This window comes from Zosterops lateralis, assembly GCF_965231275.1.
Source record: "Zosterops lateralis genome assembly, chromosome: 28".
Taxonomy (NCBI): domain Eukaryota; kingdom Metazoa; phylum Chordata; class Aves; order Passeriformes; family Zosteropidae; genus Zosterops; species Zosterops lateralis.
The window spans coordinates 2,443,587-2,459,360 of NC_139788.1; the positions used below are offsets into that span (position 1 = coordinate 2,443,587).

Here is a 15,774-nt window from a genome sequence, read left to right on the forward strand (position 1 = left end):
TTTTTATCACAGCTGATGGACAGTATTCATCACACCTGTGTCCTACTCCTCACAACACACTCACACTCCTTAGAGCAGCCCTGCATCAATTTGAACAGCACTTAATTCATTACAAGCCCATCACTGCCTGTGCGTGCTCCCCTCAACAGTGTCACGGGCCATTTGTCACTTGGGTCCCTGCAGGCAGCTCTGGTCCCACCTGGCAGAGCCACTGTCACTCCTTGGGACATGGGAGGGGATGGAGTGGCCCCATTCAAGCACAGCTTCACTGTCCCCCACCCTGGAAACCTCCAGAAGGTGGCAGGTGGAAGAGTAGAAGCAAAAAGCCCTTTTCTGTCCAGGATCTCTTTGCTCACTGGGCACAGCATGGCTGAGGTGATGTGCTGGGGCTGTGCTGGCACATCCTCCCAAACCAGAGCCCTGGTGACACCAGAGGGGAGCCAGGGGACAGGACCAATGGTGCCTCTCCAGGTCCCCAACTCAGTCAGGGTTCCCAGGACAGCAGCTCCTGTAGAAAAACTTCTCCAGCAAATCCCTATTTTGTTAGACAGGCCCTCATCCAGACCCTGTTTGGGTGCTCACACCCAAGCTGGGGATTCAGGTACAGGGAATTGATGCACAAATTAATCCAGTGCTCAGGGCTGAGCTGCAGCCCCTGATCAACTCTCAGCTCTCCCTCCCTCTTGAGGGCTGAATGTGCTGCACCAGCCTGGAATTCCCATTGTGCCGAGGCAAAACAAGGCACAGAAAGGCACAGAAGGGCCTGGTCAGGATTTCCTGAGACCTGGCAGTTGTGGTGTGGTCTCTGAGTGCTCTGCTCCCCACCGTGTTTCCATGTGCTCTCTGCACGCTGGGCTGTGACTGGAGCTGTCCTGCTCTGGCACATTTTGATCAGCAGGAGCTGCTTGGCCAGACAGAACTCAGTGCTGGCAGCTCTTGGCAGAGTTTCATTGGCCAGCAGATTCCCATGGAGATTCCATCACCTTTCTGAGCACTAATGAAGGAACAGAAAGACAGAGCAGGAGTGTGTGAGTGAGCCTGAGCTGGGCCCCCTCTGCCCACGCTCCAGACAGACAATTTCCAGCTGCACCTTCCATTTGGCATCGATTACTGCCCAGTTCTCCCTGTGCCTTCATTTGCAGTCAGCAAAGGCAGCCGGCTGACATTGAGGGAGAATGACTCCTCACATCCCATCAATCAAGTGCCATCAGGATCCAGCTCCCTGGGCCACAAGGACACCCTCTGTGGGAGAGCAGCTCTCCAGCTGAAGCAGAGCCCTGCTCCAACCCCTCTCCCACCACAGCCCCAGCTCTGCTGCAAGGATGGACAGGGAGAGACTTGGATCTGCAAGCTGCCACTGGTCACTGACCCCTCCAATCCTACCTCAGGGCTCTCTGACTATTTCAGAGTTAAGTGGGAAGAATATTCACTTCTTTTTTTATTTATTTTTTTAATTTTGGGAAAAAGTGAAATACTTTTAATACAGGAACATCTGAGAGCATCCCCAGGGCACTGTGTTCAGTTTGGGTCTGTTATCAGGTCCCAGCCCTACTCAGGACTCAGCAGCTGAGATCTTATTGACATTTCCAGTTACTACCCCTCCAGCAAAGGAATAAAATTCAAATTGTGTATGTGCCCTGCTCAGCACAGCCCTGAACTCTGCACCATCAGCAGGGTTTGTACTTTATAGGGACGACTGACCTGTAACTATTGACCTTTCCCTGGAAAGCTGCTCTGGGCTGGTGTGACCCTGAGAGAGCACAGGAGCCCTGACAGGACCCACAGCTGCGCAATCTTCCCCTGGAGAGGCAAGGGAGGGTGCCTGGGATTTTGGTGTCTGTGTGCAATGTTAAAATTAGCAATTCTAATCCTGCTCCTCAGTGTTAATAACCCTTCTGGGTGGGGGGAGTGTAAAGCTCGGTGGCTTGTGGGCAGTAATTTTCTGAGATAGACAATTTATTCCCTACTCTCATCAGAGACAAGGCTGAAATCACTCTGAAGCTGCACCCTGTAGGCTTTGCTTCCTCCCACTGGATTTGAAGAGAACATTTCTGCTTTCTCCAGCTCTGGTGACAGCCAAGCAGTGCCCTCACACCCCTCACCTCCCCGTGTTCCACAGCCAGGCCCAGCCACAACAGTTTCCATATCTCACCACAAATGAAATCCACAGCTGAGATGGATTGGAGGTGCAGCCCAGCTGAGAGAAACCCTGCCTTTAGCAACCTCCTGTCTATCAATAAACTGGATACAGTGATTTTGGTCTCCTGAGGGGCTCAAACTTTCAGTTCTGAAGCTGTGAAAGCCAAGACCCAGCCTGGACTCAAGGAAATCCTTGACACTCATCTGGAAATGTGTGTATGCACCTCCTAGAGATGCATTTTATTTCACCTTTGAGAGTACAGCTCCCCAGTCACTGATTTAGAAAAGGAAGAAGTCTCATGAATTCAGTGATGCTAAGGAATATTTTCCCTCATGCTTTCAAGCTGGCCCAGGGAACACAGATTTTTGGTGGAATTATACAGGTCAGGGGTGAGAGCTGCATGTGCAGTTCTTCAAATCAAGAACTCCTGCATGAAAAATATTGGCCTGGAGATGGCTCTAATTTGTTCCAAACCATCATCCCTTCCATCAGCAAGCAGGGAATTGTTATTCTATTTATGTCTTACAATGCCATTGAGTCTGTGGGCACCTGGAAGGTGTTGAGGATGACAAACCTGGCCATGCATCTCTGCCAGGCTGCTGAGAGCTCAGAACCAGCATGGACTCCCTGCTTGGCTCATTATTCCTCCAGATCAATAGTTTCACATTTCCATTATGAATGTGGGCAGAGATTTGGAGATTTCTCACAGCACAGCTCAGCACACACACCAAGTTCCCCAGGTCACAGGAAGCCCTGGCACAACCAGGGGAAGGAGGTATGTTTTTTTCCCTGCCAGGCTTGCAATTTTCACATCCCTGTGCTGCTGGCAGCTCTCCCTCTCCTCCTAAAGGAAACTTCTTTTGGAAGAGCTTTGGTTCAGGGCAGGAGCTCTGATCTAAACAATTGTAACTAAAGCTTTTAAATCAGACAGTGCTGATTTAAAAGAAGAATTATCTAGGCTAAAAATTCTAGTTAATTTTGTTCTCCTGGTAAAGATTTATTTCAAGCAGAATTTAAACTCACATATTCATGAACACAGACATTTTATTTTTATTTACAGCTCAGCTAATTGATGTTTTTAATTAATGTGTGCACAGAATAGTAAGGCAGCTGTATGTGCAGCTGAGTGGGATTATTGCCACCTGTAGTTAGGACTTAGAACCTACCAAAACCTCTCAAAGAGACATTTCCAAATCCATGGTTTATACATGAGGTTTTCCATACAGTAAAATGTTTGCTCTCCAAAGGAAATTCATGTATGAATGCTGTTCCTCCCGTGCCACACCCTGCACCAAAGAGCTCTGATTGCAGTTTCTCTCCCTTTTAACCATGCTGCAGGCCTGGTTCTGCCAAAAGAACTTTTCAAATATAAAAAAAGATTTCAAAGTCTCATCACCCACATTTATAGCCCCATAAAGAGGCTTAAATCAAGGACAAAGGCATCTCTAGAAAGGACAGTGCATCAGCTAACAAAGAAACAGGTTTCTGTTTCATGGTTTCAACCTCAAAAGAAATAAAAAAGAAGGAATGATTTTTCTCTCCAAATAAAAAAAAAGTTCAATTTATTTTGATCCATTACATATTATAGGTAGAATAACTAGTGCTTGGCTTCCATTCTGTGGATCAGTGAAAGGAAGATACAAATTAAAGCAAGAACTAAATGAAGGTACCAGTCCTAAATGTAAAATGTATTTACAGAGGGATGTCACTGCTCACTGACTTCCATCCAGGGGGATTTTCCCCTCTTTGCAAGCCTGGGCGAGACAAACCTGAAAAGAAAGAGAAATCAATCAGTGCTCAGAGACACTGGCACAGCCCACAGCCACCTGCAGCTCCAGCCTAAAGGACCAGTTTGTTTCTCAGAGCAGTGACAACAGCTCTTTTCCCCACTGTGGATTCAGCCAGATGTGATATAAACCTCCTGCCTCTCCTTCCCTACTGCATCACCTCTGACATCAGCCAAAATTCAAGAACAAGGGGGGAAATAAAGAGTTTCTCTTGTAGCTCAACAGTCCCCTGAGTGATGACAGAGGGACAGCACTGCCTTACAGCCTCAGGTCATGGCTGACAAAAACACCCCAGACTTACTGACAGCTTCTTCATGAGCCCCCGGGCCTTGGGGTTCAGCTGAAGAAAATTCTTCTTGGTCAAATCCTTTGCTGTCAGACGTATGCTCTGTGGAAAGAAACTCAAATTCAGCTTTTCTGTCTGGTCAGCTGCAGCAGCAAAAAGGTTAAATTAAAAAAAAAAAATAAATAGATTAAGATCTAAGTATACACAGGCAGAGACTACATTCAGCTGGAACAGAAGCTCATCTCACACCTTTCCTGCAGTGCATTAATGCATTAGTGGCTGTGGTGGTTTTAAATAGCTTGGTTTTTGGTGAGGGGAAAAAAAAAAAAAAGAGTCAGTGATAAATGATTTTGTTTGTGGGTGCAATGGCATTTGGCCAGCCAAAAGACATTTGGGCTCTGTCCTTATAAATAAAGAAAATATGTCAGATTAAGGGTTTGAAGCATTGGTCACCTCATGTTGAGCAGTGTGTAAAAACCCACTACAGTGCACTACTGCTGCTTTAAGTGTTTTAAATGCACAGCAAAACATCCTCCTATTCTGTTCCAACCAGCTTGAGCAGGTCCCACTTCGTTTAAGAGTCTTTTAAGGCTCTTTTTAACCTTAACAACCCCTCAATAAAACTGTGCAGCCAAAGAGACAAGAGTGGGTGAACTGGAGCTGGTGAGGCACTGTAACAGTGTGTCTTTTTGGAGTGTAGCTCAAGCCTTTCTATATCCCAGTCAGCCTCTCCATAGAGAAACTGCTTGAGAAGAATTCAGGCAGCAATTCCAGCTCACACATCCACACACGTTACAAGGCTGAGCTCAGCAGAGAGGCAGAGGGCTGCCAGCCCCAGATCAATTCCAACAAGTGTTTATTCCATGTGCTGAAGATGAATCTGGAGCCAGAGAGAGAACATATGGATTTTCTCAGTTCCATAGGGGGTCTGAGGTTCGTGGGTGGTTCAGGGGGCAGGGCAAGGGCAAGTGGCCATAGGGAAGAGAGGAACAGGACACCCGGCCCCAAAGCCAATGGGGAAAAGGGAAAGGGGATACCACGGGGTGGGTGATGGACTTGTGAAACCCAGAGAGAAGATTGTACAATGTCTGCAAGGAGCCATGGGGGAGAAGCCTTTGTTACACCTGGGAGGGGAAATCTTCAATCTTCAATCTTCACTTTTCCAAGGCAAGGCAGTTGGAAATTCCTTTAACGGCACAAGGCACTCGGAGGTGCCTGTGCACCCCTCCAGGGCTGCCAGGGGAAGTGAGGAGTGTCAGGAATTACCTCTCCCCCTCCCAGGGGCACGGTGAGCACGGCGTCCCCGGTGTCGGCCAGCGGGCTGCCGTTGGCAGAGATGGTGTACACCCGCTCATGGAGGGCAGGGGTGCGCAGCCCCGGCGTCTTGAACACCCTGAAACAACAAATTATGAGTGAGAGATCTTTGCTGACACCATTCCTAGCCCAAGTGTTTCATTTCAGCTCCAAAGAGCCACTAAAGTTGTTGCAGAGATGGAGGAAAGTGGGTTGTATCAGAGAGAGGAGGGAAATGTGTTTGTTTTCTCTGTTCACAAACCTGGAATCAAATCTGGGTGTAACCATGGAGGTGCCTCCTCGAGCACAGATATCAACCATCCTGCCAGTAGCTGGGGTGATAAAGCTGTTTTTGCTCGATCTGTTAAAGGGAAATAAACATCTGCTCATTGAGATGACCCTTAACAGATGTACAGGCACCTGTCCAAGGTGACCACCACCAAACCCAGGGGTCATTACTGACCAGTGGCCCCCAAAACTGGGGACAGTTTATTCTCACAGGAGAGGCAGCTCTCCATCTTTCATTCATATCAGTTTTTCCCTGTAGTGTGGCACAACTCTTTCCCCTGCCACCACTCAGCCAAAGTCCACCCCACCAAAGAGAGATATTTATATTTACACTCTCATTCTCCATTTCTGAGAAGAGACAGAGATTTTACCTCTTGCTCATGCGTTTCACTCTCGCTGAGGGAGGTCGTCTGGCCACGGGTGGCTTTTTGGCAGATGCCTTCATCTGAAACAAACATCACTCATTAGATCAGTTCTTCACTCTCTTGGGACAGCTGAGTCCACACAAACAGATGCTGCCACACAAAATGTTTGGCTCAGTCCCTTTTCATGGCACAAGAGCCCAGAACAAACACCATTCAAGCCTTTGGGACCTTCCTCCACCCCTAGAATTCTCTGGCTGCTGTTTTAAATCCCCCTCAGAGCATCCTGGCAAGCCCTGGCCACCAGCTCAGTCAGGAATTTATATCCTGAGAATAATGTCAGCCCAGAGAACAGCTACTCACCTTGGCACTTCTTGGATTCAGGTTCTCAGCCTCTGTCTCTGAGGGACACTGGCTGTCAACTCTGGACTTCTTTGGCAGAGGAAGCAATGGAGGCTCTGCTTCCTCAACGGCCTCAACACTCCTTTTGAATTTATCTGCTAAAAAGAGAGAATTATCTAAGTAAATAATAACTTTAAATTATTATTTAGCAGGGGAGGCAAGCAGCTACAAGAAGTTTTGGCAACAATTCAGAAATCCAAATTCCAATGCAATCCTAATGGTCGACAGAGCATTACTTTGGATTATTTTGAATGTGTTAATGAAATTAATAAGAGGTTCTGCAGGTACTATGGATAAAAAAATAGGAATATTTTCCTGCTTTAAACATACTGAGGGATGTGAGGAAGAACTGAATTATTATTCACATCAGGTAACCACAACATGCTCCCATCAATCACACCACATAGCTAAAACTCACCTTTCTTGACAAGGTCAAAGGGGCCATTGATAACTCCTGCTGTCAGCTTGTCTATTTCTGCTATCTCCAAGTCTGCCTAAAATAGAAATTAAAAACATTTATGGCACCATTAGGATTGTTGGCATCCCAAAGTTCTTGTAAGTCAAAGCTGTAGAGTAAAACCCCAATAATTTTACAGCCAGATCAGCTCCAGGTTTGTGCTGTTGTGCTCAAACTGGGTTTTTTCCTGTATCTCTGCAGGTCCTCAGGGCTCAATGCCCTGCCCTGCTGCTCAACCACTTTGGAAATGCTTTCCTTTCCTGAAAAATGCGGGGATTTGGGAGTCCAATGTGGCAGATAAAGAGAAATCAGCGGGACCACCCAAATCTCAGGTCAAAATTTAAATTTAAAGTGTTAATTTTAAAGAAACAAATTTAGTAAATGTTTGCGAAAACACTGATGTAACTGTTTCTCTTGTGATGCTGCAGAGTGTTATTCCAGCCCGAGGAGCAGTGTGTGGTAGATCTAGAGAGCTTTATTTTCGTGCTGGAAACTCACCATAGCCACCTCCTCCAGCGTCTTTCCACTTCCTTGTTTAGCTAGAAAGAAAATATTTCAGACAAATCAGGACACGTCCGGGACAGCTCACACAGCACAGCAGGGCTGTCAGCACCATCGGGGATGCAAAACCCAGCACAAAGCAGTTTCCAGCCCTAGAGAAGAGGACTCAGCCCGGGGGATGCCTCCCAGGGGGGTCGGGGCACGGCAGATCCCAGCTCTCCTTTATTCCCGTCGGGGTTTATTAAATTCCACAGGGGAACGCGCTTCCCCAGCCCAGCTCCCCCCGGCCCCGCTCCTCACAGTAATACTCGAGCCAGTTCATCTGCCGGAGCTCCAGGGGCAGCCTCAGGATGGCCATGTCGTACAGGTTCTCCACCTCCTTCACCAGGCACTCCCCGTCCGCCCTCAGCCGCTCCAGCCGCCGGTTCACTGCGGGGACAACGCGCCGTTAGCGCTGCCCGCGGGCTCAGAGCGCCCACATTCCCTTTCCCACTCCACTTCCCCCTCTTTTTCCCCTCTCCCCGTCCCACCTTCGCGGTCGAAGTCCTTGAGGAAGGCGGCCAGTTTCCTGCTGCGGGAGCTCGACGCGCCCTTCTTCCTGGCGGGCGCCATGGCGGCACAGCGGAGTGTTCGAACCGCCCGCCGCCCGCGCCGCCCAATGGCAGCGCTGCGCGTGGTGATGACGTATCTGCGGCGCGACCGCATGGGCAGGCCGGTGATGATGGCGGCGGCGATGGCGGCCGCGCTCCGGGGCTGGGCTGAGGCGGCGGCGCGGGCGGACGGGGCGGCGCGGGCGGCTCTGGAAGCCTCGGCCTCGCTGCTGGGCTCGCTGGCCGCACTGGCGGCTCAGATGCGAGCCGCGCGGAGGCTGCAGTGGGAGGCGACGCCGCTGGGCGCTTTCCCCGAGCTGCGGGCGCGGCTGTGGCAGAAACAGCGCGGAGCGGCCGAGGCGCTGCTGGAACAGCTGAGCGGGCGGCGGTGAGGAGGAGGAGGAGGAGGAGAGGGCCGGGAGGGGTGTGAGGACCCCGCTAACCGCGCTGTGCCGGCAGGGAGGAGCTCCGGGCGGTTCGGGACGCTGTAGGAACCGCCGGTACCGCGGTGTTCCGGCTGTACGAGGAACAGAGCCCCGCCGAGCTGCGGCTGGAGGCGGTTCTGCGGCGCGGGCCGCGCTGCCCCTCGCTGGCCGATGTGCTGGAGGGGCTGCAGGACGTGGAGCGCTTCTACCGGCACCTGTATCCTGTTCTCAGGGGTTTCTGGGAAGCGTTGGAGGCTGTTTGCTCCTTGTTGTCCTTAACGGGTGTGAAGGTACTTGGAGAGCAAACTGCTCCTGCAGCGCCTCAGCTTGGAGAGCCTGGCAGAGGTGGAGGCTGTCCCGCAGTCCTGGGAGAGGATTGTGCAGCGCTGTAAAGAAAACGACATCGTTCAAGGTATTGCTGTGTACAGAGAGCCGAGGGGGGTTTTCCCAGAGCTCTGCTGGTTTCCCCTGGGGACAGGCCGGGCTGTGCTGCTCCCTGCAGTGGGTGACCCTCCCCAGTCCATCTTTGTGACCTGCTCTGAGAGCTTGGTCACATCGTGGTTTGAAAGCAAAACAAGTAAGAGGCTCCAAGTCAGAAATACAATTTAACAAGGAAAAAAGAAAAAAAGTAAAATAATACAAAAGAGCATTGGCAGAGTCAGAACAAACCTGAGCAGGGTGGTGGGAGCAGTCCAGGTGAGGGGCTCTTCCTGAAGCAGTGATCCCACAGAAAGGTCTGGGAGCTCTGCTCCTCTGGGAATCCAGTGGCTCAGGGCTGCTTGTCCTGCCCTAAATCCCAGATTCTCTCCAGGTGGGAATGCTTGGCTCCTCCCCCTGGGCGGAGCATCTCCCAATGGGATGAGGAGTCGTGCAGTGGCTCCTTGATGGCCCATTAAACAGAGAGAGCTCCTGGAGGGAGTTCCCTGTGAGTCCTGGGCAAGGCATTGATGGGCCATGAGCAGAAGAGCCCAAAGGAGGGGCCTGGGAAAACACTGCCCCACCTGGTTCCAACAGCTCATGGGGATGGGGATGGAATAAATACTTTGTGCACATCCTACACCACAACCCAGGACGGTCAGCAGCAGTTTAAAGTACTCACTGTTACACCTGGGAACAGCTGGAAGCAACATCCTCTGTGGCTGTAGGTCACAAAAGACTAAATAATTCAGAATGCCAAAGTGTAGAAAAAGAAGGGGTTTTATTGTCTAATTCTTACTGCCTTTTATAAAGTGCTTTCATACAGACTTATCATGGTTGGTGAATAGCAACAACACCTCCCTAATCCCACTGGTTAAACCAGAGAAACAGAAAACACCAACTGGACAAAGATTGTTTTGAGAAAGGAGAGTTATTTACCAAGGTTTTTTTGAGAAAAAAAAAAGCTTTTTTGAGAAACTTTTCCTTGGGAAAATGTTAGCAGCTGTCAGCAGGTTAAAATCTCCCAGGCCCACAATCCTCCCTCACAGTGTGGCAGGGGCTCAGTGACCCATTTCATTCACTCAGTTTTACCCACACTTTCTCTTATTGCCTTTAGAAACACATTTTTGGGAGTACAGAATACAGATGAATCTTATTAATCTGACAGGGCTGTTGTTGTCTCTCTGTTTCAGACACCATCCTGAAGGTCTCACTGTTTGTGGAGAACCATCGGGAGTTGAGCTGCTCCCCTGGCTCCTGACAGGGCACCAGGGGCTGCCTCTCACCAGCTTCTGGCAACTTCTGCAGCCCTGCAAAGGAATGAGGAATTGAGGGAGCTCTCCTGGTGCTTTTTGGAAGCTGAATGAGTTGAGTTGAGTCTTTTCCTCAGCATGAAATGCTTGAACTGTGCTATTTTCAAGTGGAAATGGTCTTGATCTCTGAAGAAGAGGCTGAACAGAAAAAGGCCATGAGGATAGAAGGGAGTCACCTCCAGCTGTGGACCTTCTCCTGAGATGGATGTTTTGTATCATGGAAAAAATGTTGATACTTACTATACATGAGATGCTGCAAATGTGTAACAGAGTCCTTCAGGCTGGTGCCATCAAAGATATTTGGGCTCTGTCCTTACAAAGAAAGAAAATAGGTCAGATTAAGGCTGTGAAAGATTGGTCACCTCATGTGCTTGAGGAGTGTTTGCATTCATCCCACCTGGGCATGGAGAAGGAGGGAAGCAAATCTGGCTTGGAAATGTAATTTTGGAGGTGCACAGATGCCTGAGTTCTGACATGGGCAGTTTTCAAGGATGTTGCAGAGCACTGCTGTGTCACCACTGAAATCAGTGTTAAAATATCACTCTCTGGTGTCTGCTGACAGTCCAGGGACAGCTTTTGTGGGCCGTGCACTGACTCTCTGAATGTTCCTGGGAAGCAGAGGGGTGTTTGTCTCTAAATTATGTATGTGTTGAGGAGCTGCAGCCTCTCAGATAAAGCAAATAAAGAATTGTATCAGACACGTTGTGGCTGCGTTTGTTTTCATGTTTCTGTGTCCCCAACCCGGGCTGTCCCTATCTGTGATGGTTCTGGGCTCTTTTTCTCTGCCACGGTTGGGGTTAATACAAGGGAGTTGCAGTTTGTGTTCAAATTTGGATGTTTGTTATTTATCTATTCACAGATTCCTAAGCTGTGAGCTCTAATCAGCAGCTTAGAGAAATGAGGTAAATTGGAGAGCCTTTGACTCATTCCAAGGTTATTTAGGTGTTAATCACCCAATCATGAGGTGATGCCTACGTTATCTGTATTTCTGACCCAATAATGGCCACACAAGGCCTGCAATGCAGACCTTTTTCACACAATTACAGAAAACTACTAAGACCCGTGAAGAAGGTGAAGGACTCAGGCAACATCCAAAATCTTCCATCTTGCCCCATACATCACTATATACTAAAATCCCAAATTCAAGTTTTTCACCCTGTGAGATCACACAATTCTGTTCAAACTCCACACCCACAACTCCAGTGCCATCACTCAAATTTTGGGAGCCTGTTCAAGTCAAATGTGGTGTTTGCTTGAGGGTCAGCACCTTTTAGCACAAAAAGCCTGAAATTTTCAGCCTCCAGGGCTCCAACAGCCACAGCCACCTGAGGGCACTGCAAACAGCACTGCTGGGGGTGGCAGGGTGGGAAAGTGCTGGGGCCAGTGCTCTATCCTAGCAGGGATAGGACCTTCATGAGTTTTAATTGCAGTCATTCACACACAGTTCTAATTGCAAAGGAAAGCCTCTGCTGGGAAAACCTGCTCCTGGTGCTCCAGGGTGGGAGGGAGGGGGGTTCTGCTCCTGGCAGGGCTCAGGTGGGGCTCACCTGGCTGTACAGCCTTGTGCTCCTTGCACAGGGTTTGGAGCAGGGTGGATGGCTCAGGGTCACTCAGGGGTGTCATCCCTGCTCAGACCTTGCTGGATCATGACCACAAACCAGGAGATCCTGGTGAGCTTGGACACAGAACTGTCTTTGTATTGTGTGCAGGTTATAGAGCCCTTCAACACCCCTCTGCTGTCAGCCTCCCTTCAGCTCAGCTGCATTGTCCAGGAACAAATGGATTTAAATTCTGGAAGATGTTCAGCACAGTCCAGTGGTGGCCCTTCTGCTCCTCCCAGATGTTTGGCCCCTGCTGCCTGCCTGTCTTTGTGCTAACAACAGCTCAAAGTGCTGAGGGAGCTTTCTGCATTGAAAGTGCCCATGCCCTGACTCTGACTGACTGAAATGGGGGTGAAGGAGGTGCCCATTGAAGTTTTGTTGTGATTAATTGCTCTGTGCTGTTCCTGGCCGATAAGCCATGTCATCAGTTGCAGCGTTCTGCAGGGTGTGAGTGAGTCTCTGCATCAGAACACTCTAATTGGGATCAGCTGTGGGCTTGTTCCATTGCAGGTCTGGATGTTGTGTCAGGCTGCCAGGGACCCCATTGCTGAGGAGGACAGGGTTCCTGGTGTGTGCAGAGCTCCCTTCAGCTGGTATTTGCCTGGGGGAGTCACTGGGGGTTGGAGGGTTCCCCCGTGAACAGAACCAGAGTGGGCATTTGTTGGAATTCTGGAAACTTGGATTTTGGGGTTTTAGTATCTAGTAATACATGTGAGTCAAGATGAAAGGGTTTGGGTGTTGTGTGAGTCTTCTTCACCTTCTTCTTCCTTCTTCACCTTCTTCCTCCTTCTTCACCTTCTTCTTCCTTCTTCACAAGTTTGAGTGGTTTCCTGTAATTGTGTGAAAAAAGTCTGCATTGCAGGCCTTGGGTGGCCATTGTTGAGTCAAAAGTATAAGTAATGTAGGTATCACTTCGTTATTGGGGAATTATCACTTAGATAACCTTGGGATGAGTCAGAGGCTCTCCATTTTGCACCTCGTTAACTAGAGGTACTGCAGAACTCACGGCTTGGGAGACTGTAATATAGATAAGAATTAATAAACATCCAAGTCTGAACTCGAAATCTACATTTCTCGTGTATTAATCTTTCCAGAAAAAAAAAAAAAAAAAAAAAAAAAAAAAAAAAAAACCCAAAAAAAAAACAGAACAAGATTTCAGTCTTGCAGTGTCACTTGTGCCTGCAGGAAGGTGGAAAGGCCACTCCTGCTCCTCCTTGCCTGGCACAGCTGGATCAGACTCTGCCCACAGCACAGGGATGTCTCTGTGCCAGATTTTAGCACCTTCCTGAGCACTGAGATAGGAGGGAAGTGAGTGAGAGTAGTAGCTGCTGCTCCACCTGCCTGGGGAGCCAAATGTGAGGTCAGGGTGATGCCTTTTCTTTGGTCCTAAAATCAAGAGCCAGATGTGGTTAAGGGATAAAGGGTTTTTATCTTGGTATTTAATAAGGATCCTTATGGTGCAACACTTCATCAAGGTGGAGTGTGCTGAAATAGATAAATTGTGTATGCAATTTTAGAGATTTTGAAAATTAGTATATCTAATAAAGATGTTTCAATGAGAGGCTTGAATGAACAGTGTGATATTTTCTCATCTCACAGTATTCCCTCTTGGATGGGCTTAATCTTAGTTTATAGGATGTATTTTAGAGGGGCTTTGGTTTTTCAGGATAGCACAGGGCTTTCCCACTTCCAGCTGCAAGGGAGTTTGGTTTTCTGCCTCAACAGAATACCAGGATTATGTTAAATTATCAGACTTAAGGAATTACAAGAATGCATGCTAAGAGCACTGAGAAGACATGAAAGGTATATAAAAGGTATATAAAAGAAAAGGCAAAACATCATCTTGGCATCAAGGGACTCCAGGCTGTGCCATATTTAGTGGGGCTGTGGGAAAGGCAGCACTAAAGGCTATGAAACCAACTGGTAAAATACATGTAACCATAAAAATAAATCCAAATCCCTTTATTTTTTGGAGTAGGGCTCTTAAAGTATTCTCTCACTGAGATCTGTCTTTGAGGAATGCAATAAAATGCAGTTAGCACCTGGAGCTACCTTGTTAAAGGAAAATTGTCAGGAAACACAAAGCTCACACTTTGATTTTTCAGCTTTACCTGCTGCTAACCCCACTGGAAATCAGTTATTCTTAACTCACAGGAAAAGCACAGACTAAATTCAGTTCCTAAATTCAAATGCCCACAAACATTTACAAGGAGAACCTGACTGGTATATGGTGAATTTTCTTCCTCCCAAAGGGCTGAGCTCTGGCTTCTGGTGCAGCGGGGCCTTTGCAGCTCTGCTTAGAAATGAGGACCTGCTGTTGGTAACTCCAGGTTCCAAAACAAACCCAAAAAGCTTTGCTTCAGCCTAAGCTCATGGATTTGAAACAGATTCCAAAGCTGAGTGTATTACATGAGTCCACAGTTATGGAAAAGACAAAGGATTTGGCACCTGAACTGAAGTGTGAAGTGACTCGGAGGCAGAAATATGTTATAAAAAGCTTTGTAATTTATTTAATAAACCAAGCATAGGTTTCACGAGTCCCTATGGTTTTTTGTGCTTATTCTTTGAGACTTTCATCTTGGCCTGAAGCAGAACTCCTTTGTGACTTTGCTGAGGGGCTGCCTGAGTATTTATCTGCTCTGAAATACACCATTCTCCACTACCTGTCAGCTGGCTTTTTTGCTCTGTCCTCCAATCCTGGCTCAGTGTTTCTCTAGTTTTTGTGACTTTGGCACAACTTTTGCCCTGTTGAGCTCCAAGGAGGGGCAAATTCTGCTGATCTGATGGGGTTGTGCAGTGAGTGGGGACACACCTGGGCTGCAGCAGTGATGAGTTTTCCCAGGTGGGACACGCTCAGCAGGCACCAGCAGTTATAACCTGGTGAGCTCTTTGCTGATGTGACCCTCTAGGGCTGTACTGGATGTGGACAGAGCCTGTTTGCATTGCCCATCCTGCAGGGGGTTTATTTCAATCCTCCCTTCCTGCTTTTCCCCCCAACCCTTTCCCTCCTCCTGTGGATCTGCAGTAGGTGTCTCCTCAACTTGCCTGAGCTCCCTGTCCCAAGCATCTTCCTGACTAATTCCTTCCAGATGTCTGGGAACTTTAAATGTTAAGCAGTTTTACTTAAGTTCTTCATTCATTCTCTGAAAGAGCAAACCTATTTCCTGGTATTATTTGAAAATTCAGACTGATTGTGGCTTCCCAAGAGCTGCTTCTGCCTCCCAGTGAAACATTTTAGGTACCACTGCAGCCTTTCACCCCTGAATTAGAGCACAACAGAGATCCACAAACAGCACAGAAGTTTATTTTCCATAGCTGACAGTTCCAAGGCTCTCTGTGGAGTCTTGAAAACACTCTGTGCTACATTTATACCCAGCCAGTCTGGAAGTCTCATCTTGTGGTTTCCCCTGTGTGTCCAGTGGCTTTTTTTCATCCTTGCCCTGCACTCTGTGTGTGGTGAGGTTTGCAGCAGGTTTTGGCTGTTGGAAAGAAGCTTTGGGCTGTTCAGTGGAACTTGGGAAATTCCTGCCTTTTTTCCTGAATTTTAATCTGCATCAGGATTCACCTCCCATGGTACATGGTGATTGCAAAATGCTTGTGGTGGGAGAGAGACTGGGCCTTCCTTGGGTTCAGATTCCTGTTATGGAGCAGTTCTGTGCTGTTGGCACCCCGGGCTCCAGGAGTGGGGATGTGCTGGAAGGATGAACCTGCCTTGTTGTCCTGTTCTCCCACCACCTCCCCAGGTACCAGGTGCCTCCCCACACATCAAAACAGACAGAAATATTAAGCATCTATTTAATTTCCCATCAGAGCACCCTAAGATTCTGTTCCTCTCTGTCCCCCAGCATTGTCACACTTGCCTCTTCACCAGGGCTGACATGGGATGGTTCCCTGCTCTCCCTGGTCCTCCTC

General features: G+C 48.5%; 2 protein-coding genes across 3 annotated transcripts; one reads left to right on the plus strand and one right to left on the minus strand.

Moving 5' to 3' along the window:
- Positions 1-3,284: 3,284 nt before the first annotated feature.
- CDCA8 (cell division cycle associated 8) lies at positions 3,285-8,137 on the minus strand. Of its 2 annotated transcripts, none has more exons than XM_083879429.1 (10): positions 8,047-8,137; positions 7,817-7,945; positions 7,514-7,554; positions 6,977-7,052; positions 6,520-6,653; positions 6,166-6,239; positions 5,769-5,867; positions 5,480-5,606; positions 4,229-4,315; positions 3,285-3,909 (listed from the first exon to the last, which is right to left on the minus strand). In XM_083879429.1, the coding sequence occupies exons 1-10, from the start codon at positions 8,126-8,128 to the stop codon at positions 3,853-3,855; spliced, it is 906 nt and encodes a 301-aa protein (XP_083735555.1). In that variant the 5' UTR covers positions 8,129-8,137; the 3' UTR covers positions 3,285-3,852. The 2 variants fall into 2 exon arrangements, with proteins under 2 accessions (XP_083735555.1, XP_083735554.1); XM_083879428.1 differs by having other exon boundaries at positions 6,520-6,656.
- A 97-nt stretch (positions 8,138-8,234) lies between these two features.
- Positions 8,235-10,953, plus strand: AIRIM (AFG2 interacting ribosome maturation factor; the record flags this gene model as incomplete). The annotated part of the gene is made up of 4 exons (XM_083879632.1): positions 8,235-8,494; positions 8,566-8,748; positions 8,822-8,943; positions 10,142-10,953. The coding sequence occupies 4 exons, from the start codon at positions 8,235-8,237 to the stop codon at positions 10,207-10,209; spliced, it is 633 nt and encodes a 210-aa protein (XP_083735758.1). The 3' UTR covers positions 10,210-10,953.
- Positions 10,954-15,774: the final 4,821 nt, after the last annotated feature.

What these genes read in the sequence shown, in the direction of transcription:
- CDCA8 (XM_083879428.1), bottom strand. Translation starts at nt 8,128, where the DNA reads ATGGCGCCCGCCAGGAAGAAGGGCGCGTCGAGCTCCCGCAGCAGGAAA. An exon ending in CGCTGGAGGAGGTGGCTATG is followed by an intron (nt 7,053 to 7,513) that starts GTGAGTTTCCAG and finishes TTTCTATTTTAG; the next exon opens with GCAGACTTGGAGATAGCAGA. An exon ending in TGAATCCAAGAAGTGCCAAG is followed by an intron (nt 6,240 to 6,519) that starts GTGAGTAGCTGT and finishes TGTTTGTTTCAG; the next exon opens with ATGAAGGCATCTGCCAAAAA.